Here is a 25,232-nt window from a genome sequence, read left to right as displayed (position 1 = left end):
CCAGCCAGCCAGCCTAGGTGTGTTCCAGGTTCACTGAGAGACCTGACTAAAAAGAGAACATGTGTGAGACACTCATCATCAACTTCCGGTCTTAACACACACATGTGCACCATCATGTACACACACACACACACACACACACACACACACACACACACACAATCATCTAAAAATGGTTTTAAAGGAGGAGGAGGGGAAGAAAACTAGCCAAGCAAGGGGGAAGCGGAGATCTGAAGCCATAGCTGCTCTGTCCCTGAACCCTGCCTGGCCCAGGGGCCAGCCTTACCTTATAAATCTGGTAGTGTCTCTTGGCTTCCTCAGCCAGACTAGAAAACTCTCTTTCTAACAAGTTCTCCTTGGTGATGAGATTGCTGTTGAGATGTTTGCAGAGCCACATTGCCTGAAGAAAGGAAAACAGAAATGAAGGTGAATGCACATACTTCTTAGGTATGACTCCACCGGCTGGGGGAGATGCTTCAGTCAGTAAAGTGTTTTCCCTGCAAGGAGAAAGACCTGAATTCAATCTCTGGAACCCATATAACAGTTCCTGGCATGATGACAAGAGCTATGCTGACCCTCACAGTGCAGCCCACACAGGATGTTTTATGCAAGGATAACCCATCTTAGTTCCTTTGCCAGGTAAAGTGCAGGTTGGGCAAAGGACAGCCTAACCCCACTATGACATGAGCTCAGAAGGCAGGAAGAGTCCCACCTCAGAAGATCATAATTCTAACACATCTATGGAATTTAAGAACTGCAACCAGGGACTAGCTTGGTGTGTTGGAGTACCTGATGCCAATCCTGACAACTCGAGTTTGATCCCAGGGATCCACATGATGAGAGAGAGAATCAACTCCTACAAGTTGCCTTCTGACCTCCATGTATGCACTGTGGCCCATGTATGACCCCCCCCAACAAATGCAATGTGTGCATGTACACACATACAAAATAAATAAAAATAAAAGTTAAAAAAGAAAACCTGGACTTGAAGCTGGACATGGTGGCCAACACTGAGGGAAGAGGATTACTGTGAGTTTGGGAGCAGCCTGGGCTACAACACGAGTTCTAGGCCAGCCAAGGCTATGAGGTAGGACCCAGTCTCAAAAGAAAAACAAAGTAAAAACAAGGACCTGGAGATTAAAATCATGGATAGGACGATGGCACCAGCTTCCGGCCAGTGTCTAGTGTGGAAAAGACAGGAGGGAGGGAGGGAGGGAGGGAGGGAGGGAGGGAGGGAGGGAGGGGATGAGGTGTTTACCGGTTTGGTCTGGTCTTTGCCTTGCTTCTCCTTTAACATGGAAAGCCCAGAGTAAAGGGTGGTGAAATGGCGAGCACTGACACATACACACTTATGGTGTGGTGTTACTGCTCTCCCACTTCAGCCACTTCACACCACAATCAAAGCCTTTAAGGTATGCAGGCTGACGACCCTTCTAGAAGTGCATTCTCCAGCTATAGCCCAGGGAATGCCCCAGGATGCCTCTGAAGTGTGACCAGGGAAGGGGTGGCACCCCACTGTTAAAGCTGCACTTGTCCCTGAAGGGCTGTGTGACTTGTGCTTTGCATTTTCTGAATTCCCATCTGTGGTGATTTGAATGAAAATGGTCCCCATAGGCTCTTGTTAGGGGGTGTGGCCTTGTTGGAGGAAGTGTGTCACTGGGGTGGGCTTTCAGGTTTCAGAAGCTCATAGAACTCTGAGACACGTCTCCAGCACCCTGTCTGCCTGCATGCTGCCATGCTTCCTGCTATGAAGATAACGGGCTAAACCTCTGAGATAAAATGTTTTCTATATAAGAGTTGCTGCAGTCATGGTGTCTCTTCACAGCAATAGAAACCCTAAGACACTGGCTATGAACACACCCTGCCATTTGTAATGAGAAAGTGGGTAGAAAGAAAAGAAAAAAGCAGGTGTGTGGACAATTCACCAATGCACAGGCCCCTGTCCACCAGAGCATGAACGACACATTCTAGAATGACATTTAATATAATGTACTTACGATGGTGGTTTTCCCTGAGGCAGGCGGACCTAATATCACAACCTTCGGCACTGTGGAAGGAAAAGATTTGGATGTCAGCACCGGGCATGACAAAGCGGCCTGCCATGTCTGTGCTGCACTGGGTCTATTTCTTTCCTCCCCAGATTTCATTTCTGCCGGTGACATGACCATTCATAACCCTGAGGCTGGGAATCACTTGTGCCCCAGAACGAATTCTCTGTGTTTAGAGAGGTAAGCGATCACAGAGATGGTTTACTTTTCTATCTCCGTGGGGACATGGACACAGTAACTTGCTTGCCAAACTAATGAATATCAAAAACAATTGGGATTTTCAAATGCCATAAAGCATTTTAAACAGGGACTTTGTCTTGGGAACACTCTTTCAAATAAAGTTGTATTTTATGTAAATAGACCTTTGATGCATATATATTTATGCCTTTTTATTTAGCAAATTGTATCCTCCCTCCCACCCCATCATTTTATAGAAGAAAATAATGGAAAGAAGCCTGCAATGCATGGGCCAGATTTATAAAACCCAAGGTAGGTGAGTCTTTGTTTTCGAATGCAGGCATTTCTATGCAAATTTTTACAACCCTGGCAGCTTATTTGTGGCTGTAAGTCCTGGCTCTGGAATAGTCTTGGTTCTGCAGAAGCCCTGGAGTGTCATCTGGGATAGCATAAAACAGTTGCTGGTAACTGGGAGAAGAGAAAAGCCTATCACAGTGAAAGGGTGGGACAGGGGCCCAGTCAAGGTCAGATGGACACATTAGTCTAGACACTACCAAGGAAGTTTCTTGATGATGTCAGCTCCATCTTACTTGTTCAGAGTGACTGCTCTTAGCCTTAGGACACACAAATAATGTCTACCCAACTCTCTTAAAGGCTCCGCTGCCCACATGGAGCTGGAAGGACTCTACTCTATGAAGAAGAAAGACATGCATGCTGTCTACTCTGAGGAGATGGAACTAGAGTGTAGCCTTTAGGTCAGTACTTTGGAGGCCAGCACAAGGGCACTCTGCTAGGCTGCTTGAGTTCAAATACCCAGTACCTTCTCACTTCTGAGATGAGGGTGGAGAATAGTGTGAGATGACCCCCCCCCTCACCTCCTCACTCTCTTGACCAACTTTGAAAGTCTCACAAGTAGCACAGGACCCATCAGGGGGAGGATGAGATAGAGTATGTGACAGGGGACATGTCTCCGTGTGGCAGGCAGGCTAGCAAAGTGAGATGTACACTCTGGGTACCACAGTGCTCTGCTGGCCTGAGTCCCCAGGATCCTTTAGGTTCCCTTGGGCCTGCAGGGATGTGCCCTGCTTTTCCTCATGGCCCTGGGGCTCAGAGAATCCCTTAGGGGGTCCCGAATGATGCCTGGGGCAGCCCTTTTCTTCCCAGACGATGCTAACACATGTCCACATATCATTTGTCATTCCCTGTCAAGAACATCTTTGCTTCTACCCAGTTAGGGGATACTCTGGGCCCGACTGCTTCTTCCTGCTTGAGACTACACCCTGGTTCCACTGTGGAGGAGCTGGACAAGCTACTTTCAGCAGTTTCCTCTCCACTATAGTAAGCTTCATTATAGGCCTCAAAACGGGCACTGCTGTCCCCAGCAAACGTCCAGCTTTCGGAGGGCAGGTGCAAAGTCTTATCCATATGAACCTTTCCACAGAAGTCAATATTGCAGGGCCACCCACACAGCAGAACCTGCAATGGCCACCTCAGCTAACCCCCAGCCCTGGGCGTGACCTCTGAGAGTTACCATTGCTGCCACCTACAGAAGGCTCCCTTTGCCAATCAACATTGTAGGGAACTGCTAAGGACTCATGGGTGGCCAAGTTGAGACAGGCTCTAGTAAAAGGATAAAGGATCACAGAACCTAACACAGCTGGGGAGCCATGCCAGGAAGGATACTCTAAGCAAGGTCACAAAATGACCTAGGGGAAGAACACTGCTATTCCAGGCACTGATGCCATCCATAGCTTTTGTTCTTGATGCTCTATGGTTCATGGGGCTTCACCAGCCACCACCATCGAGGGACTATACCTTGCAGAGCTGATGGCAGGGGGTGGGTATAGCACATGGTACAGGCTGTTGTAGATGCTGGGGGCATTTTCTGGCATCTGAGATGTCAGTGCAGGGCTCAGGGCAGGAATCAAGGGATCCATTTCCTACTCCAAATCACAGGCCAGAGCAAGGCCTCTCAGAGCCCCCATCTGAGTGAGAGATGTCACAGCAGGTAGCATTTGCAGCCCAAGTGTGGAAATGAGGTGGCTTTGTGGACATTTGGTCCAGTGAGGGGGAAGGTGAGGTCAGAGCCAGAGTTCAATCTAGAGTTTGGAGAGCAGCAAAGCATGGTGATCAAAGCTAGAAAGGCACAGGAATCCAGAAATTGCTGTGACTATAGAGAGAATGCCTGCTCAGCCAAAGCCAGGATGCCGGAAGGCTGCTATGTGAGCCTACTCCAGTGCCCACTGCTCTAAGCGTGGACCTTCGTTCATCCCTTGGGATGTCACCAGCCAGATCCATCAGGGTTCAGGCATGTAGTGCTGGAGAACATGGTAGATACATCTTACACTAAGCGTGTAACCAGGACATCCAGTCTGACTCCTGGCAAAGGCCCTGGGAAGGGGCTACAGGGGCAATGTTGATCCCCTCTGTTCCCAGCTCCTGTAAGTGGCACCCAAATTGTACACGCCTAAGAAAACGCTTTAAAGAGGAACATCTTGGCCTTCTCCCCTCCCAATTTCTCATACTCACTTATGTGACTAATTTCGGTTTCTTAAAATCTAACACCTTGAAACTCCAGCCTAGCTCATGAGTAATTATTTATAAACAGTGTCATAAAAGGCTGCTTGACTGCCAAGAGTAATCAAACTCCTCTAACCACTTCAAAGAAAATCAAAGAACCTTTCCATCCATGAAGCCTTTTGAGGCTTAACTAGGAACATGATTTAAAATTCACAAGGAGCCCCTCAGGTATCAGAGCTCTAATACAAGGCTTTCCTGGACAAGCGTTTGATACGAAGCGAAATGCTCCATTATACCCACCACCGCCTGTGCTAATATTGCCCAGGGCCACCGTAAACGTTCACTTTGTACTGAATGTGTTTCTTGAGGCAAAGGGGCTACAAGCCCAAGTATGGGGCTCCTTCCCTCCTTCCTGTGCATGCTCACAGGATGGGATGAGTTCCTCCTCCCATGTCAGTCACTGGCCAGTGTTACATGTGCCTAAGTTTGCCCTGCTGCCAGTAAGCAGGAAGAGTGTGACCCTGGCCCTGGTGACTAGGAGGCAACCAACACTTACTACTGCCCAGGGGAGCAAGGGAAGTGCAGGCTGGATATCTTGGGACCCCACTAAGTTGGCTCAAGCTTATCTCACCTGCCTTGTCTTCGACACCCTAGAAAAATCATAACATCAAGGTAGCCTCCCTCCACCTGTTGTTGGCCTTACTTTTCTAGGAATGAAAGCCTCTAAACATCCCTATCTAAAGACACAGATGTCCCATAAATGCTCACCAAGGCCTAAGAGTAGGGTGGAAAACTGGGGAGGGGGGCAATTAAGCCACTAAAGCCATGGTTATGGGACCCGAAGAACATCCAGGCTGGAAAGTGACACCCATCCAAATGGCAGGTGGGAGACAACGTGGCAAGGAGTCCCCAACACAGCCTGGTCTCCACTCCCTGCAGCAGAGGGTGCTGTGTGGAGTAAAGAGAAAACACCACCAAGAGCAGTCTTTGCAAAGCCACAGGTCTGGAAATGTGTGGTATGTGGCCACAAGCAAATTGTCACAGGGAGGAGAAAGCTGTTCAGCAGGTATCAGCTACACGCAGCCAGCCCAGAATGATGATGTGGGGACTTGAGAAGGCTAGAGCAGGGCATTTGATGCTGAAATACTTCCCTGTGGCCACAGAGTGGTACTGAGACAAGAGTGAAGGCAAAAGCAGCCTCACTGTCTAAGCTCTCACTCCAGGCCTGAGGCTTATGGAAGCTTGAAGATTATTAGCTCAAAAAAAATTTCCCCACAGTGGGGGCATAGGGAGAGAGTTCAGTCACTAAGAGCACTGGCTGCTTTTGCAGAGAACCTGAGTTCAGTTTCCAGCACCCACGTGATGGCTCACAACCATCTGTAATTCCCAGTGCTAGGGAATTCAATGTCTTCTTCTGGCCTCCATGGGAACTGCATGCACATGGCACATAAACACACTTGCAGACAAAACACTCACAACACAAAAAATGAAAATAAACCTTTAAAAGACTCCTCCAAGAGGCACAACCACTCAGACATGACATTCACACCAATAGCAGATAGGTTGCAGGACATGTGAGGACGGCTGGTGAGCTGCCTGCTCTGGTTAACTTTAAATTTTTCTCTTAAAGTTTTGTTCTAGTTTTATTTCTGATGCTAAATAATAAGATTCCATGATAAAAGAGATGCCTTATTTCTTCAAGGAGGTTTTTCTGTGTAGCCCTGGCTGTTCTGGAACTCACTATGTAGACCAGACTGGTTTCAAACTCAGAAATCTGCCTGCTTCTGCCTTCTGAGTGCTGGGACTAAAGGTGTGTGCCACCATACCCAGTTGAAACCTAAACTGAACTTTGATTAGACAATTTAGCATCACTTCAGACTGTAAGCAGCCCAGTCCCACCATGGGACACCTCAAGACCTGAATGCTAAATTTACTGGTAAGATAAAGTTCCCTCAGAACTGTGGGAAATCAACCAACCAAACAAGATACCAGATTCCCAAGCTGCTCACCCAGGGCAAGAATCCTCGCTCTTGTTTGGCAAACCAACCACACTGGGATGCAAAGGGGCCCTACTTATTGGAGGGCCTTTTCTTCCCAGATTTGCACTTGAGCCTGGGGTCTGGCCAACCTGCCTTTGACTGAGGTCTGGGGAGTTCCGCAACTCATTAGCAAGTACTGATAATGAGACCCTTGGAAAAGTCCAAGTGTTCACCTGTCTAGGTAGAGCAGAAACCAAACTTCACCTGACAAGTGGAGTGATCAGAGAGTTTAAACCCAACAGGCGACATCAGCGAGGGCAGGCGGAAGCATTAATAATTGATTACATGGGCCATTTTGGGCTTTGCATTTTAATAGCTTGGCAAGAGAATTTTTATTAGTCTCAAAAAGAAAAAGAAGGCATTCTCCAATTAACCACCGCAACTTGTCCAAGTACCTCCCTGCTCTGTCCTATTCTGATCTCCCTTCAGACACAGATAGGAATAGTGAGCTTCTGGGCTGCTGCCAGGATGGGTAGGGTCCCTGGAGGAGATGGTGGCAGCAGTTACCACACATTGGAGTGAGTGCTCACCATTGTCATTGTTCCGGCGCAGATGATTGATCATGAAGGGGATGGGGTCCACTGGCTGGTGGATCAGGAGCTGTTCCAGCATATTCTGTGGGCACAGCAGATATCAGGAGATTAACACCTGCAGGGGCTCTGGTTGCTTTAGAGATCACCTATTGGGGCATCTGCTGGGGTTGCTGGCAGCAGAGGCCCAAGGAAGTCCAAGAAGCCAGTGCCCTCTTCTCCCTCTGTGCTCCCTACCCAAGCCTTCTCTTGGTCCTGCACTGTTGCCCTGTTGCAGGACCTTAGTGAATGCTGGCCTTCTACATAGACTGTTTTCTGCTCCTTGACCTGGCTACTTGGTCATCAGATCTCAGTGCACCCAGGTAAAGCCCTGCCACCCTGTGCTCCTGCACAGGCCTGCCTTATGTACCCACGCTCCCTGCCTCACCTTATCTCTTCTCTACTGCTCCATGGGTTCGGTGGTCCTCCCTGGCGTCTGCACAGTTACAGCAGGTGCCCAGTCCAGTGCTCATGTTAGCTAGGGGACAAAGCTATTCCCGCTGCCTGGGTCTTTCCACAGTGGGACAGAATACTTACCAGCCAAATATCTAAAGTCTGCCCATTTAGCCCAACTGAGCAAACGCATCAGAAGAAGCAATTGTCAGGATGGCACACCAGGGAACTGGAGAGCTGAGCAGGGCGGGGAGGAAGGGACTCTGGCATATGAGGACAGAAGGTGTGCAGGCAGTCAAAAGCACCAGTGGGAAATCCTGTTCCAGCACAGCTCCTGACCTCACCAGCAAGTTCCTTCCCTTCAGCTCTCCTTCCTCCAACTCTCACTGATTGGGTGTGTCACTGCTTGCTTCTTGGCTAAGATGCTACATAGATAGTACATCTGAAAAATATGTGCCCCAGAGTTATGCCAAGAGTGTTCCTCAGGACAAGACAAAAAAAGGAGCCGAGCCTGTGACAGTGAACTGAATTCTGGGAATGGTCTTAGTGTGGGCAGAGAGCAGTGGATCCCAGACATCTGGTAAAATGTCTACTACAGAAATCCAAGTGTAAGTGAAAGGGCACACGATCCAGTGCCCCATCTCTGTCATGGCTTCGACAATACCCATGTTAGATGGCATCAAGGGTAGACAAGAGACAGACACCATTTTTATAACTTCCCATTTGGAAATAAAATGATTTTGTTTTTCTGGTTTTTTTTTTTAAGGAAATGATCAAAACGAGCGTAAAACTTTCTTGGTGATTGGAAAACAGGCCAGGGTCATCAATCTCCCCCTCTTTGCCCCCACTGTAGCTGGCTTATTTGTGACCGGTCACTTTGTCTCCCCTGCCAACTCACTCTTTCCAAAGGAAGCATGTTTGCTGGAGACTCAGGTTCCTGGACCTGGGCTCATGTGTTACCATGGTTCTGTTTGGGGGGGGGGGGGGGGAGAGGTGCTTGAATTGCACAGCAGGGTACTGGAAACTGAGCCCTAGTTTATCATTGGCCCTTAGAATGGTTGACTGGCTAAGAGATTCCCAGTCCAGCTTCTAAATGCCTTTTGTACCCATGGGAAGCATGAGTGGAAAACGGCCTCACATAGGTGGGAATACAGTTTGGTCCAAGGCCACAGGGGGTTGGGAATCAGGACAGGCTGGGGGTCAGGGTGAAGGCTGAGGGCTTTGGAAAGGTCAATGCTGAAGAATCCACCCACACGGGACTTCATCTTGAACTTGGACAACCCATGAACCTGTCCCAACAGGAATGAATGCATTCTAGTGAGACAAAACACATGCGTTTTCTCCCTTTGACTGACAGCCAAGACAATGGTCACTGAGAAACTGGAATTTCCCGGGAATCTCACTCTGGGAGAAGAAAAGGGAAGCTTGGTGTCAGCCAGAGGAGATTCCAGAGTTCTTATAATTTGTCTGATCAACTTGCGGAGAGAATGTAGCTGAGACAAAGATGAGTCAGTAATGGGTGGGGCCATGCTTGACCGGGCCTGCTTAGTTAAGCGCACCCCTTGCCCTCTAACTCTAAACCTCATGTCCGGACCTGGATCGGGGCGTGGGGTGGGGTGGGGGGCTCACCAGACTTGTATGTGTTCCTCTTCCCAATATGGTCACATGGAACAATTCTTTCTGTTTTTCACAGTTGTCTCCTGGGACTGGTCTATTTTAGTCAGGTGGGTTGATCCTACCTTGTTAGAGCGGCTAGGGCCCAGCTTAGGTAAGACCCAAGGCTGGACCACCACAATTCCAGATGAGGCTCTGGAAACTACTGCAGGATTTCACAGGTGGGGTAACTGAGAAGAGAGACTACCTCCCCCCAGACCGTGTTACCAGCCTGGCCCCTGCGGTCTTGTGTCCTCACACCCCACCCGGTCACACCTGCATCATCTCGAAGATGTGGTTGTCCTCCCCGTACTGAGGCATTTCCGGGGGGATGAGGTGCGGGGCAGTGGTCGCATCCATGTCTCAGACTGCTTGCCGCTCCCCTAGTAACCGCGTTGCTAGGACGCCAGGCTGTGCGTCATCGGTGCGCGCCTCCGCTGGGACGAGTCCTGGTCCCGGTTCCATCCATTGCCTCCCGGACCACAGTAGGCTCTCCCTCCCCAGGGCACAGGAACCCCCGACATGCCACAGCGCAAAACCCCAGGACATTCTGAGGGATCACAGCACAAGGACCCTAGGATGCCAGTGAGACCACAGCACAAGGACTCCAGGACGCCAGTTGGGGGGTGGGGGAAGGTCACAGTGCAAAGATTTCAGGATGCTCCGAGGGGGCACCATGTGAAGAATTCCACCCCAGGGTCCACAGCTCTGGATCCCCAGGCCCTCCTGAGGGAGATTGGATTCAGAAACCTGCTTCTGGTGCAGCCACCGTGTGGATACTGGGAAATTAGGGTCCAACCCCGACTCTGCTCCCTGCACCCCAATTTCCCTATCTTTAAAGGAAAGACGCTAAGCAGCTGTAGGTCCTGTGTCTGCAGCAGCAAAACTCATTGGCAGCCGGAGTCAGCCAGAACCTGAGAGGATCTCCTGGTTTGGGCAGCTGGGCCATGTGACCTGATTGCCATGGCACCTGTGGTCACAATCGGCCACGGCTGCGGGTCTCTGTGGCCTCGACCCCGCCCACTCCCCCGCTTCCTGAGAACTGAGGAGGGCCTTCCCGCCCTCCGGGGGCCCACACACCCACGCAGGCACTCCAAGCTTCTGGGCACTCTGAGGCGCAGGCCAGTCCGGGTCAAACCAGGGTAAAGGGGGCTGGGGCACAGCCCAAAAGCTGAATCGAAAACACTTGGGGAGTGGTGGGGGGGAGAGGTGGAGGTGTCCTGGCCTAGAGGAGGACAGCTTGCTGCTGTGGAAGGGGCAAGTGTTGCCAAGAGGGAGGGAGACACAGCCTACAGGGGCAGCCCAAAGTCCAAATGCTGGGTGTGTCCAGATGTACCCTGTGAACTAGACAAATTTGCCCTGGGCCTCAGTTTCCACTCTGACCAGTGGGGGGGCAGCTCAGACATTACTCCCAGGACTGCTCTGAAGTATTCCACAGTGACTGGCCAGTGGGAAGTAGGCAATGTAGGCCCTACAATCCATAGTGGTATCTCATTTAATCTTTAGACTAATCTTGATCTCACCTCTGTCACTTTGGACAGCTGTAGCCCCTACCTTACAAGTATTTATGTGTATTCGGTTGGGGCAGTAGAAGAGCAGAGGCTGAAAAAGTGTGTTTGGACCCTGGGAGCTTTAATTACAGACAGGTCTGGGTGCTGGGAACTAAAGTTGGGTCCTCTGGAACAGCAGCAAGTGCTCTTAACACCTAAGCCCCCTGTAGTTCATCTGTTTACATGGGTCAAGAACCAAGTCCAGCTTGCTTTCAGGGATTCCTGGGGCCACAACACTGTGCATAATCAAATGAAAACCTTTCTTCTCAGAATATAGGACAGGACAGAAGAGTTGGCTGGGTGACTTTGGGCAAGTCATTTCTTCTTTCCAGATCTCTTTCCTGGCCAGCTGCTGGGCAGAGGACAGACATTCCAATAGCTTGAAGAGTTTTGATCCAAAGTCTTTCCTTGGGCAGAGACAGAGACTGAGAACTAGCAAAGGGGAAAGTCTTGCCAGGAGCCACGAGTGAAATCAGAGTCAGCCCCAAGGCTGGCAGCAGGCATCCTGGCCTGGGATTGTGACACTTGCCTTCTGTCCATAAGGCTGCTTCTCAAAGGCCTCAGGCCTTGGTAGACTTGTCAGCTGGGGAGCAAAGAAGCCACCTCTTCAACAAAGAATATAAGTGCCAAGCTGCAGCTTGCACTGGGGAGGTTCGGCATGCTTCCTGAACATTTCTGAAGTGGCATCCGTTTCTCCTCATTTATTTTAAGCCCTAGGCACTTTTCATACCACGATCTAATCTTCTTTAGCAGACTGGAAAAATACAAATCAATTAAAGCCTAAAACCAAGGGGTAATCATTTTTCCCTCCCTCCCCCCCCCCCAGAGAGAGGAGTGCCTGAATTCAGGTCTTTCATCCACTCTAATTTGGCTGCAGAGGCTTGTGTTCAAGGGACAATCACTTTGGATAGCTTGTTACAGCCCCTTTTGTGACATGCCTGATGTGTGCATGTCACAAGTTGCTAGGATCAAGAGCTGAGCCAGGTTTACTCTAGGGGGATCATGGGGCCACAGCAAGCCAGTTAGCTCTGTCTCCTTGGAAAACCCAGAAGCCCAGAGAGGAGACAGCCCATGAGTACTAGTCCTCATTGCTCTGGGATGGGAGGCCCAGGGGCTAGCTAGTAGGGGACCCTAAAGTGGTTAACTTCAGAACCTTAGTAGCATCTCCTTCCTGTTCCCCAGCAGCCACAGCCAGCCCGATGCCTGCCATCTTGTCTCTAGGGAACATAAGAGAGGGAGAGGAGGGTAGATCTAATGGAAGAGCCACACTGAGAAGTCAAGCCAGGATGTGACAGATCCTGGCTTGCCCTCTTCCTAACTGTGGTTTCAATTTCATCCTTTGATCATCCTATGTGGTCATTGTGGTCCCTTATCCTAAACTGGCCAGGGACTGAGATGATGCATGCCTGGGACTTCCCTAGAACACTGCTGAGTGAGAGGCTGTTCTCATACTGTCGTCAGGCCAGTGTCTTGCAGATGTCTATAGGCATCTGCCCTGCAGGTGCCCCTCTGGCAGATTATACATCTCTGCCTTTCATGTGTCCACCCTACCACACTCTGAGCTCTGCCCTCACCTCTTCCTCTCCAGTAGGGATCATCCAGAGCAGGACCTCATATACTTTGTCTATTGCTGCAGAACCCAGCACCAGATTGCATCTGTCACAGGGAAGGAAGGACTCTGTGATGTTTAACCCTACCCTTTGGCTTAGATGCCTCCAGCAGTTCTGAATATCCAGCTTGACCTAGGGCCTTGCTCTGTCTTACATCCCTGCCCCATTGGCTGAGTACACTGTCTACCTGCACCCATTCTTTTCAAGCTTAGAGTTTAACTCCTCCCCCAAGAAGGATAAGCTTCCACTTATGGCCTCATATCTCTTCAAGTACTCACCATACCTGTTGTAGCAGTCACCTGTCACCTGCATGCTGGATAATAAACAGTAGCTCTGAGGTCTGTTGTGCTCTGCCTTCTGGGGTCCCCGCTTTCCTTACACTTGTCATCTAAGGACATGTCACCCCAAGGCTGGGTGTCTGCTGCCACCTCCTTCTGTATGTTAGGGCACAAACTCAGAGACAATTGTCATCCAAGGTCAGTAGTTAGGGTGGAAAAGGATCTGAACCCAGGACTGGTGGTAGCAGAACAGCCTTGACTATTGCCAACCACAGCACTGAGCAGCACAGGCAGGCAGCAGGCTAACAAGGTACACTTTCGATCTCTCTGGACACCCACCACCAGGCTTCTCTGACTTTCCTAGGTTACAATTTGAGTCATTTGTAAGCTCTGAGCTAGGGCAGGATGGAAGTCATCTGTATCTCTAAATCTCAACAGTCAGGATAGATAGATACATTAATGCAACGTTCTTTAAAAATTCAAAACAAATGGCAAACATCTATTTAGAATAAACTATCAACACTTAATAAAAAAAGGCTTATCATTATATATTTTTTCTTTTTGCCACAGGCTGTGGTAGGGGAAGGCACATTATTTCTCTAAAATTCTGTTATTTTATTCTTTGAACTTAGTTTTAAAAGTATTTCTTTTCTCTCTTGAATGGATGTTGACTTTTTTTTGGCACCCAATTCTTAAATTTTGTCTTTCTCCTTTCTCCCTCAACCCTTCCCTGGTGAGTCAGAATTCTGGTGGGGGGGGACACTATAAAACCAATTTACCCAAGTGAGGAATTCTGTCCCATGGGGAAGAGGCTGAGGACATGGCAGATGCCCAATAAATAAGAACCTCAGCCCCATACTCACCCTGTCACTAAGAAGGCTGAGTGCAGGGAGGTGGGGAGGGAGGAAGAGGCTGCCCTTCCTCCTGGGGACTGACTTGTACCAGGCCAACCAAGGTACCCTACTCCCAGCTATTGGCAGACACAGTGCATACTGTATTAAATTGCATGAGACACCCACTTGGGTTAATGTGGGACAACCCCAGGTCTCTAAAAGGCCTCCCCTCCAGTCATCTCTGAGCTCTCCAGTTTGTAGGGCAGTGTCCAGAGGTCATACTCTGGTCTGGTCTGTTTTTTATATTCCCCTGCTGCCATTTATTTTGCCACAGAGCTGTCTTCCCAGCTCCACTCTGTCCTCACTAGGAAGCTACCTCCCTTACTCTTGACCTTGTGTGTCTGCCCCCTCTACTTCTAGCATATTGGAATGGCCTTGGCTCATTTGACACAGGGTGGCATGCTGGAATCTGAGTTGTGTGTGCAATTGTGGAGGGCCAGAGGGATGTGGGACAGTAAGGAGGTATTTAGGCATCAGGAAGCCTGGAATCCAGGGATCTATGGCACAAAATCAGTGGACTCCCTTATCTCTAGGTTTCCATATACCCCTGGACGTTACTGAGATCCCTTCCAGTTCTGACATTCCCTAAAGACTATAAGCATTTTTTGTCTGAGGTCAGTAAATTGTGACAGCATGGATAGGGCACCCTGCCCTCTCTGCCCATGGGAGATTCTCAGTGTTTGAGGATGGTCAGTATCACATCAATGATGGCCTTTGGGTTGCACTCCCTGCAGATGTCTTTACTGATCAGATAATGCAGCTAATTAATATAAAACAGGAGGAGTCTGCACCTATACCTGCCCTGGAAACCTGCAGCAAGACCACAGAGAAAGACATAGTCACATGGAACCACCAAGCATTGACTCTCCCCTGATTAGCTCACAGGAAGAATTCACAGTGGTATTTAGCCAGAGGCTTTTATGTGTCCCACCCAGCTCCACAGCCCCTTATAAAATAATCACTCAGAGACTTAGTAGTATAATTGTTTGGCCAATGGCTCAGGCTTATTACTAGCTAGATGTTACATTTAAATTAACCCATTTCTATTAATCTATATGTTGTCAAGTGGCTGTGGCATTATCTCATTTTCTACATGTCTTGCTTCCTCAGTAGTTGCTGGCAACTTTCTGATTCTGCCTTCTTTCTCCCCGTATCTCTGCTTGGATTTCCCTCCTAGCTATATTCTGCCCTGCCATAAGCCAAAACAGCTTTATTCATCAACCAATAAAAGCAACACATTTGCTGTATACAGAAGGACATCCTACATCAGTGGCAGACATTTTTTTTAACTGACATGGTGCTGGTTTGGGGTCCTGTGGCTTGTTCCTGACTCCCAGGTTTTTCTACAGAAGAGGCCCTGGATGCTGTGTATGCATGTGTATGAGGGTAGACCCTATGAACTGGAGACATTGAGGACCAGAGAATCTGTCCCTAAGTGAAGGAAGCTACAGGTCATGGCAGACTGTGTCCTGGAGGGGGTAAATGGACAGGCCAGGCTTGGTGCAGTGGTGGAGAACTTGAAGGACCTAGGACAAGCATGTGGCTTTCATGACCTGCTTCCTTTTCCACAAAGTAGGGACACATTCCTTTGGGAGAGCACCTCCCTCCAAAGCTGAATGGAGATTCTGAGCTCTGAGGCTTCAAGGCTCTCTCCTTCCTTGCAATAGACCTTTCCTGTCCTGTGAGACCCAAGGAAGACAATGAACGAGGTGAAAGAGACCCTCCGAAGCATTGAGCAGAAGTACAAGATCTTCCAGCAGCAACAGTTCACCTTCATTGCAGCTCTAGAGCACTGCAGGGAGAATGCTCACGACAAAATCCGACCCATCTCCAGCATTGGACAGGTGATGCCTGGCGAGCCGGGTGCTGCTGCAGGGTGGGGTAGGGTGTTCTTCCCAGCCCAGCTCTCTCACCCAAAACACAGAGCAGTGGGGTCCCAGAGAGGAGAACTGCATGTTAGTCCCAATGCCGACTCAGATTCGAACTGATGGAAACAGTCCCTCAGTTACTGCCACCTGCCAGATATGTGACAGTCACTAAAATATGGGCTCAGGACTCAGGCAGCTTGGCCTTATGTCCACCTTGGGAAGGTGAGCATATCTCACTAACCTCAGTTTCCCCGCCTGGAAGGCACATCTATTGAAAGCATCCCTTACTAAGCATTGGAGTGTCTGGTGTCACCTGCAAGCCCTAGGCTGAGCACTGGGGATTGTTGATGAGCAGACAGATAACGGTCCTTCTCAAGGCACCTGGCCCAGCTTACTGATGGAGGCTTTGCAGGTACTTTTTTTCACCTGTTTCTTTAAAGGTGAGCTATTGTCCTAGTTTGCTCAGTGGGGGCTAGAGGCCTTCCAGGAAGTTAGGGTCCCTGCCACTGGGTAACTAGGATCCCAGAACTAACAAAGAGGCCAATGCAAAGAGGTCAAGCTCCCCTGAAGGATGACTTTAAAGGGGGTTGGGGGGGTCAACGTGGTACTTGAAGTACCCAGGAGAAATGAGACTATGGAAAACAAGCAACCTTTGCCAAAGGCACCCTTTAACATTCTTTTTCTAAAATTTGTAAAAAAAACAAACAAAAAACAAAAAAAACAAAACTGTTTTTTTTTTTACTTGAAAAAATGCTGACCATGTGAAGAAAATGCACCATGCAAGCTGTATCCACACCCCACACCCACTCATCTATCACAGTGGTCCACTGGCCATGCTCATGCCCTGAGCTATTGAAAGAGCAGTTGGTTACATTCCCCCAGCAGCTCAACCTTCCAAGGGCAATCCTTCCAAGGGTTTTTAGTCTCTTGTAGTGGCCCAAGTCTCACTTCTAAGCACCTGTTTGACAGAGCTTCCCACCTTAGGTTCAGAAGGGGATGTCTACCCACAAAGCCTCCACTCACACACCAAGGAGTCCCCTCTGTTGTGGTCACACCTTGATGCAATCCCCATCCCAGGTACCTGGACAGATATGTTGTCAGAAGCCTCTACCCCTTACAGGCTTGAGAAGATACAGGGTAGCTCCATGTAAACAGAGACAGTGTGGATATTGGTGGGAGCAGTGCTTCCCCGTTTCATTACTCCATAGAGAGTAACAGCAGGCTGTGAAAGGACTGAATTCATTACTCAGTTCTGTAGCTGAGACACTTCTTCCCTAGCATAAGACCAGCCATGTCACCTTGCCTGTGCTTAGAGACAAAGTCTCTGGGTGCTCTGGGTGGTCCCAAGTAACTAGCAGAAGACCCATAGAGGGATTCCTACCCCTAACCAAGGAAGCCTTGGGAAGCGGAACAGAGAATTAGTGTTCTCAGGATGTTACCTACTCAGTCGTAGGAGTTTAAAGTTAACTTTGTATATGAAGTCTGGTATGAACTTGTGCCACACGCGCATGCGCACACACACACAGGAGATGGTCTCTGAATCCAGGTTGGGGTATCATACCGCATTGTCCTCATATGGACAGTCATTTCTCCAGGCAGGCCTGTAGCTCACTTTTTTTTAAATCTAAAATGCACTACAACCAGCTTGAAGGATTCTTGTTTATGCCTCTGTGGTTTGGTTAAGAAGGGTGGTGGAGCCCAGGCCACTGTGTGGGGAGGCAAATCATTCAAGCCACTTTCTTGACACCCAAGCAGGTTATTTCTCATGTCTGAACCTCTAGCATTTAGGGAGTATGTAAAATGAGGCCCCTACCTAGTGTGGAGGGTTTAGATGATGAATGAGGGAGATCAGGCTTACGGAAGTATTGTTTGCAATGGTGCTTGGTACAGAACATTAGCTGTATATTCAAATGTTTTGTGTCTGGCATTAAGTCTGTGGTCATGGGAGGCCTGGGACAGTGCCCTCTGTCCTCCAGCTCCAGCTCCTGACACACTGGCCTCTGCAGGTGCAGAGCTACATGGAACACTACTGCAACAACTCGACAGACCGGAGAATCCTGCTCATGTTCCTGGACATCTGCTCAGAGCTCAACAAGCTCTGCCAGCATTTTGAGGCCCTGCACTCCGGCACCCCTGTCACCAACGGCCTTCTCGAGAAATGCAAAACCCTGGTTAGCCAAAGCAATGACTTGAGCAGCCTAAGAGCAAAGTAAGTCCTTCACGAGTGTACATGGGACAGTGTGCTCGATCATAGGATAGGAACCTGTGAGCTGGCTCTCCTTTGTTGGCACAGCCTCTAGTCCATACAAGTCCTAGCCACTAACTACCAACAATGATTATCTAATCAAATGGATCTAAAACTGGGTCACAGGCATAGGAGGACCAAAAAAAAAAAAAAAAAAAAAAAAAAAAAAAAAAAAGTCTCAGGGAAAAAGTGGGACACCAGAGTTACATCCCCTGTGGTTCCATGGTGATCCCAAAGAATTCAAAGTTCCGTGAATCAATTATTGGGAGCTCTTTAGATGTTAGGTGAGAAGGGTTGAAGGTAGCTGGTATTTTACAAAGGTGATAGGAGGTTGAGAGCTCCTGCTACCTACACCACAAGTACCTGGGGTTTTTGCATTGAACTTTCTGATGGATGGAGCCTGAGGTTCTAAGTCTAGTTCTCACACCTCCTGTGGTGACCTGTTGTCTATGAGGTAGGTCTCACCATCTGCTCACTATCCTGCAGGTACCCACATGATGTAGTAAACCACCTCAGCTGTGATGAGGCCAGGAACCACTACGGAGGCGTGGTCAGCCTCATCCCTATAGTCCTGGACTTAATGAAAGAGTGGATTGCTCATTCCGAGAAGTTGCCTCGCAAAGTGCTGCAGCATGTGAGTGAGGTCCTGGGTAGCCAGGGAGCCGCAGGAGCCACTACCAGACCTGCCCAGACCACGGTTACCCAGCACTGGTTAGGAAAACACAAGTATAGGCAGCTTGAAAATGAGAGCCTCAAATCTAGGGAGAAAGACAAAGGCTCCCCGAAGCCTCCCTGGAAACCACCTGGTGGGAAACTGTAACTTACTGTCAACTTACTTGGCTTCCACGGGTCATCCATTCTTACTGGGGGCCAATACACAATTGAGAATCTCTCTCTTGCTTTTCACTTCTCACATTTCCGCCTCTTGACCTCCGTGTTGATGAAAGGGCTCCCTATTCATGCAGCTGCCCAAACAATATGTGTTGGTAGGGCATGTCCCAGAGGAAGGGTGTTGTGCTAATGCCCAGGCCTCCTGCCCATGCTGTGGCCCCTGGCTCTGTTGTGAGCAATTGGAGGGGGGCCCACTTAGCTCCTTGTCTTGACAAGGGCAAGACAGAGATGAGCCACAAGGTCTGTCATGAACAAGTTAGGGGGAAGGGACCAGGAGGCTGAACTCAACTGTGTTCAGTTTCCTGAACCAAAACAAGGTATGAATGCTTTCCTTCTTAGTCGGGAAAGGGAAAGCATGGCAGATGTCGCAGAATTGTTCTAAGGCTCTTGAACAGGACAATGATCTGGTCTCTGCAGCAGTCTAGTCTATCTACACTGTAGAGGTATATTCCTGGCTCCTCGGCTGCCAGAAGTGAGCTCTGACTGTTGGTTTTTCCCTTCACAGGGGACGACTTAGCTTCTGGTTTTTCCCTTCACAGGGGACGACTTAGCTTCTGTATTGTTGCTACCTCGGGGGGAGACATTCAAGAATAAAGTGTTCTACCATTTCTCTGCCTGGCTTGGTTTCCTGGGATTTACTTAACCAGAAACAAAACAAAAAACCAAAATCCTTTCTGTACTTATAAGACATCAGAAGACATTGGGTGGTGGCCACATAGGCAAAGCCCCTCTTGGACAACACCAGAGACCTCTGCAGCCAAGCTGAGTGCTTCCCTTCAGAGTAGGCTGCCTCTAGGAGGCTTAGGCCACAGAGGGCCAGCCTGCAGGCTTCTCCAAGAACAAATTTCTTGTCTGGCAAGAAGCCTATTCAGACAACTCCTGAGTTTTCCAGTCAGCCTCCTGCAGTTAAGATGGGCAGTACAGTAATTCCACACGTCCTGGTTGAGGCAACACTGGGCAGCTCGCACACTGGGACTGACTAGGTAGGGTTAGAATCTTGAAATTCTGTAAGGTTATCTCCCACCCCTGAACAATACCTAAAGGGCAGAGGGGGGGGCACTGGTACAGGTGATGATGATGGCTACACTATCCCTTGGCATATCATAAACATAGCTGGCCAGGCCAGGACCAACTTCTGCTGGGTTCCATCAGGAGGACCTGAGATGCAGACTTGGGTGGCCAAGCTGTCGGAGCCCTTTTCCACACACTGCTCTTCACACAGAGACATCGAGTTTAAGGTGGCTGAATTATCTGTTCCCCAGTCCAAGGTCACCCCTGTTCCATACCGCCATCCAGGAAACTACTCCAGAGAGACTGCAGTGGCTCTGGACCATCTCATTTCACCCGTAAGGCCAGCATAAAGTCACTCCATCTCAACACTGCAGAGTGCAAAACAATAAATCTTTATTTGTTCACAGTTAAACACAAGCAATTGCCTTGACATTTCAGAACATTCTAAAGACAGCAAACCTTTGATTCCATTCACTGAGACTGTACCATGTTCTCTTGCAGCCTGTATTATGGCATCTGATGCGGATTGTTTGACATGCTTTTAAGGTCCTAGTGGGAAAGTTTAAACCTTTTGAGAAGAGGTGACTTCCATTGAACTAAAAAGATTTGTTTCACTGATGGGAACCCCCTGCCCCAACTCCAAGTTATCCATATATGGTTCATCCATGATTGATTATAAAACTAAATTATGTCTTAGCAAAACCTGCACCTCCATAATGTGTTTTGTGGTCCAGTCTCATGAAGGGTGACCACTGAATCTTCCTAGTGCAAAAATGCCTGTCTGCCTCTGATCTGACAGAGCTAACAAACACCATCATGACCTCTCCTCTAATACAACACTGTGTGAGGTGGGGCAGGGAGAGGGACTGGCCTAGTGAAAGACCAGCTCTAGTGGCTCAGCCTACCTATCCAGAAGTAGACAATACTGGGGCTCTGGGAAGGGCAGGGCACTTCTTGGCCCCCATTAAATTTCATTCTGAGACCAAGAGTGTTCAGGGTGCAGTTTCCATTTGTAGCTGAAGCTGCTTCTCTACACCTCATTTAAAAACTTGGGGTGGTATCAGAAACAGAAACATTGCCCCCCTGGGCACACCAGGGACTCAGACAGGGAAACTGAGTGGGAACAAGGGTCACAGCAGCAGCCCAGAGGCCAGTTCCCATTTTTACCTACGCAGACAGGTTGAACCCAAGGCAATCAGTGACTCTGCAACAAACTGGGGAGGGGGAGGAGAAGGGGAGGGAGGTGGGAGGGGAGGGGGGATGGAGGCACATGCCACAGATCTCTGGATGTATACATGGAAACAAACATCCTCACACCGGATGTGTTTTCCAATGTGCACAGCAGTGGATTTACAGCATGGACCTTGGGGTGAAGGTGCAGCAGTAGTAGGATGCCATCTGAGTCACAGTGTGCAGGACTGCTGGCCTCTGGTTGAGGCAGACTCCATGTGTGTTGCAGTGCAAGCTGAGCTGGTGTAACGCCCACACCTCCACCAGCTTGTCCATGGCATCTCCTACCCTTACTGCTCAGGAAAACGAGCACCTCCCCACAGTACTTCTGTTTTTCTCAGTTCTTTCTGGCTTCAAGTGGTCGGCGGTAGGTGCCTGCTGGCTGGTCTCACCACAGCAGACTGTTGTTACGCATGCTTCCATTTCTACCCTTACTGTCAGCCTGAGCTCTGAGGTCTTTTCAACCTTGACCATTCAACTGCTATCATTTCCTCATTCTCCTCTGAGCACTAGAGCCCACACACGCCACAAATGGCTCTAAGTCTGTGGCTTATCACTGTGGCTTGTGGTGCCACTACCACCCAGGGAGCACTGACCACTGGCCACAGCAGCTTGGGGAGGGGAGGTTAATTTTTTGTTTTTTAACCGTATGTGGCTTCCAGGACTTTCCCTGGGCTTTGAGTTTGCCTTCTAAGAAGAAGTGACTCCCTGCTAACCATGTCACCATTGGAACTTTCTGCAGCTCAGTCCAGAAGATTGAACAAACTCCCTCCTGAAAGGATCAACCAAGCTACCAAGGTCAGCATTTGCCCCTGGCAGCTGTGCTGCCTGCTCCAGGGATACCTTAGAGCCTGTCTTCTCATGTCTATGGTCATGTTGCTTTTGCTCCCAAAGCAAAGTCTTAAGACTTCAGGGAGGGACGCGATAGATGACTACTTAGCTCCTCTCCTGGCACTGCCCTGCTACTCCACTCCAGTGGCATGGTAGTGCTGCTTCTGACAGTCCCAGACTGCAGGAGACGCAGCCTCCAGTCTCCTTGGGTCCCAAGGGCAACCACAACACAAACTCCAAGTGGTTCAACCCCAGCATTCACACATACCAGGCTGCCCGTGATACCCACTGCTCCAATGCCTTGGCCCAGGCTTCAGCTGCCTTCCAGAAGCTCCTCTCCTGACTGTTCTCTGAACAGAAAGCAGCCTCCACCCACTGAGCCTGGAGTCCTTTGAAAAGAGCCAATGTTTAGGCTGGGCACCTTCAAGATGACTTCAGGTCATAGTCCCCCAAGCTTAGCAGGAAGGAAGGAAGGAAGGAAGGAAGGAAGGAAGGAAGGAAGGAAGGAAGGAAGGAAAAAAGGAAGAAAGGAAGGAAGCAAGCCTCAACAGCCTTCTAGAACTCAAACCACACAGGAAGCTCAGGTTCTGTTATTGGGTACAGAACACCCAGGCTGGAGGTAAGTGCTGAGGGCCCAAGCATGATCTGTGGAGGTGCTAGCCTAGACCTCAATCTGTTGTACCAAGTCACTGCCTCCTCTCCCTAACTTCAGCACTTGTGTAGTCTCCTAGTTTTCTTTCTTATGTAGAGAAGGCTTGTTTCTCTGGCACACATCTTGGAGGGGAGCAGCTCTTAGGAGCAGTGTCTATCATTAACTGTAAGATCTTTCTCCCAATCTGTTCATCTGCTCTTTTCTAGCACTGGGCAGAGCTAAAGGAAAAGCGTGGCATCACTGAGTGTGATGGGGCAATGGCTGCCTCTGCTGGTCTGAGAGTGGTTAGTGGTATGTCTTCCTGTGGGCTGGCTATAGCAGAGATATGGCCCTAACAGATCTCCAGCCAGCACTGCCATGGTAACAAGGAAGCTCACCTTACTTAAGGGTTAGGACTTTCACCCTCAGGCTGGAAACTTCCATATGCAGTAAGATTTCGTACCATTAGTTTGTTTTTACCTTTGTTGTAGTTAAACTCTTCCGTTCTTTATACATCAGCTAGAACAGAAACAAGAAAATCAAGCTCATGGCTCCTTCCCAAGTCTCTCCTTGCCTGGTCTAGAATATCAGGCAACAACTCTTACACTTCCAGCATTTATTTCAGGAGCATTGGTTGAGTTTGGGCTCTCTGCCACCTCATTGTTCTGACTGGTCACAAGAGCATGAGGGTGGACTGTGGTACAGGCCACCAGCCTCCATTAACCTTCCCAGACTCTGAGTCCCTCTGCCGTTCCTAACAGAAGTGTTTGACATGAAGCTTCAGGGGGAATCTCTCCTACAAAGTCAAAGTTGATGTAAAAGAGCTGCTAGAACCTACTATGGTGAGGCACCCCCAGCCTGAGAATGATGTCACATAAACTCTATGGAAATTCTGACTCTTCCCAGCCTTGTCTGCTGCAGAATTACAAAGCAGCTGCTAATCGGGCATGTGGACAAAGGGAGGCGAACAGGCTGAAAGGTGGAACTGTGGTTCAGCTGGACAGGGTCAGCCAGTGGCACACTTCCACATGTGCATGAGCATCCTTCGTGCCCCACCTAGTGACCACTCCCTCAGTCTGCGGATTGCAGGATGACCACCTACACACCCACCCACAGGCAGCATGGTGCCAGCATTCAAGCAAATACCAAATAAATAAGAGGTAGTGGGGGAGAGGGATACGAGCTTTCCAGAGAGTAAGGCAGTATGGCCTCCACAGCAACAACTACACTATCAAAACAACTGGTATTCTCACAGAACCATCTAGGAAGCATTTCAGAGCTGCCAAAGAAGGCAGAGGTGAATGAACCAGTTTCTCTAGATCTGTGGCTTTAGATGCTGAACTTCAGAACCAAAAAGCAGTGAAAAAGGCTCCTCTAAAGACAATCAACTTATATCCTCCTGGAAAGGACAAAACTGGACTTACCTGCAGTGCCACTAACTGCCTGGTCTACCCAAGAGCCACCCATCTATCTGCACCTCAGGAAAGCAGAGTGGTGTGTTGGACCCAAAGATGAAATTTGGCCTCATATTGCACAGGTTCAAAGGACACAACCATTTGGTGGGAGGAAGGAAGAAAATAAAGCTACAAGGGACACACATAGGCCCTCAATTAGTACATACTGCTAGGTAAATGAAAGAGGCTGGGGTGGGGTGAAGGGAAGCATCTCAATGCCAGACCCCAAAACCATCATCCCACATTCCGCCAGCTGTCAAAATGACCTCTGTCCCATTCCCACTGCACAAGCAGCCGCTCAGACCCTGGAAACAGAAAAGCCTAGAACGTGCATTCACACCTCCTGTTCTGTGCCGACAAAGACGCAAATTAACACTGACAGACCCCCCTCAGCTATGCTCTTGCTGAGTCTCATTGTAGTCCATGATGTGGAGCTGGCCCACACTGTCCGAGTTCGGGAAAGATGGGTGTGAAGCCTCTAGATTAAAGGGAGTCTTGTTTTCCATGCCTGAGTCTCTGCCCAGTTCTGTCTTTAGGGTCTCAGAAAGGCTACTGCTGGTCACACCGTCCTCATCACACTGGCTCTCGCTCTTATTACGGAACAGCTCCCGGGCCTTCATGCCCAAGAAGCTTTTGGAACTAGGAAGTGAGCCAACAGTTGTGGGGATGCTGCTGGAGGGCTCACCCACAGTGGTTTCCCACCGGCTGCTGAGCCTCTGGCTCGGGGGTTTCTCTGGAGTAGAAAGCTCACTGCTGCTGCTGCTGCTGCCTCCAGTGCTTCTGCCTCCACGGCTGGCCCGGGTGCCACTAGGCCTGGTGGTCCTGGTCTCACCGTTGTGGCCAGAAGCCTCTTCATTATGCGCTACCAAGGAATCTGAGCAGCCATCACTACAACAGTCAAGCCTGTGAAAGACCCAGAGGGAATGCAGTTGATAACTAGCACTTTTAAGGAAATGTGAAATTATACTTGCTCCCTGAACCTGGCTTGCCCATTCTTTAAAATTTTTATGGGTATGCGCGTGTGTATATGCACCTTGTGTGTGCCTGATACCTGAGGAGGCCAGAAGACAATGTCAGCTTTCCCTAGAACTGGAGTTACAGGTGACTCACCTAGGTGCTGGGAACCAAACCACGGTCTTCTTGTGAGAGCAGCCAATGCTTTTAACCACTAAGTAATCCCTCCAGCTCCCCCTGCTCTGTTTGTAACAGTAAGTGCAAGCAAGAGTGTCATATAGAGCCCAAGTCACAGCTGGGGTTATGCTGGATGACAGTCTGTACCTGTTATGCAGGTAACCGAGTGTGGCCAAGAGACAACTGGATGGTTCTCTGAAAAGGACTGAG

The 25,232-nt window shown here is 49.3% G+C and overlaps 3 protein-coding genes across 13 annotated transcripts in view; 1 reads left to right on the top strand and 2 right to left on the bottom strand.

Moving 5' to 3' along the window:
* The window catches only part of Ak8 (adenylate kinase 8), a 110,356-nt gene extending 100,469 nt beyond the window's left edge, over window positions 1-9,887 (bottom strand). The window contains exons 1-4 of one of the 2 annotated variants that reach the window (XM_051184993.1): window positions 9,676-9,887; window positions 7,315-7,399; window positions 1,998-2,047; window positions 287-400 (exon numbers count right to left, since the gene is read on the bottom strand). In XM_051184993.1, the coding sequence (XP_051040950.1) occupies window positions 287-400; window positions 1,998-2,047; window positions 7,315-7,399; window positions 9,676-9,759 (333 nt within the window). In that variant the 5' untranslated portion in view covers window positions 9,760-9,887. Of the gene's footprint in view, window positions 1-286; window positions 401-513; window positions 613-1,997; window positions 2,048-7,314; window positions 7,400-9,675 lie in introns of those variants that run through there. The other variant, XM_051184994.1, reaches the window with a different exon arrangement.
* A 577-nt stretch (window positions 9,888-10,464) lies between these two features.
* Spaca9 (sperm acrosome associated 9) lies at window positions 10,465-19,342 on the top strand. 2 transcript variants are annotated; one of them, XM_051184020.1, is made up of 5 exons: window positions 10,465-10,541; window positions 15,398-15,574; window positions 17,605-17,807; window positions 18,330-18,477; window positions 19,274-19,342. In XM_051184020.1, the coding sequence occupies exons 2-5, from the start codon at window positions 15,431-15,433 to the stop codon at window positions 19,283-19,285; spliced, it is 507 nt and encodes a 168-aa protein (XP_051039977.1). In that variant the 5' UTR covers window positions 10,465-10,541; window positions 15,398-15,430; the 3' UTR covers window positions 19,286-19,342. The 2 variants fall into 2 exon arrangements, with proteins under 2 accessions (XP_051039977.1, XP_051039976.1); XM_051184019.1 differs by lacking the exon at window positions 19,274-19,342 and having other exon boundaries at window positions 18,330-18,735.
* Window positions 19,343-20,116: 774 nt separating this feature from the next.
* Tsc1 (TSC complex subunit 1) overlaps window positions 20,117-25,232 on the bottom strand; it is a 48,391-nt gene continuing 43,275 nt past the window's right edge. For all 9 annotated transcript variants that reach the window (XM_051184984.1, XM_051184983.1, XM_051184989.1 and 6 more), the window contains one exon: window positions 20,117-24,794. In XM_051184984.1, coding sequence (XP_051040941.1) covers window positions 24,281-24,794 — 514 coding nt within the window. In that variant the 3' untranslated portion in view covers window positions 20,117-24,280. The remainder of the gene's footprint in view (window positions 24,795-25,232) is intronic.

Source organism: Phodopus roborovskii, unplaced genomic scaffold (assembly GCF_943737965.1).
Source record: "Phodopus roborovskii unplaced genomic scaffold, PHOROB, whole genome shotgun sequence".
NCBI lineage: Eukaryota > Metazoa > Chordata > Mammalia > Rodentia > Cricetidae > Phodopus > Phodopus roborovskii.
Note: the sequence above shows the minus strand (reverse complement) of the source record. Positions and strands in the feature narration are given on the sequence as shown.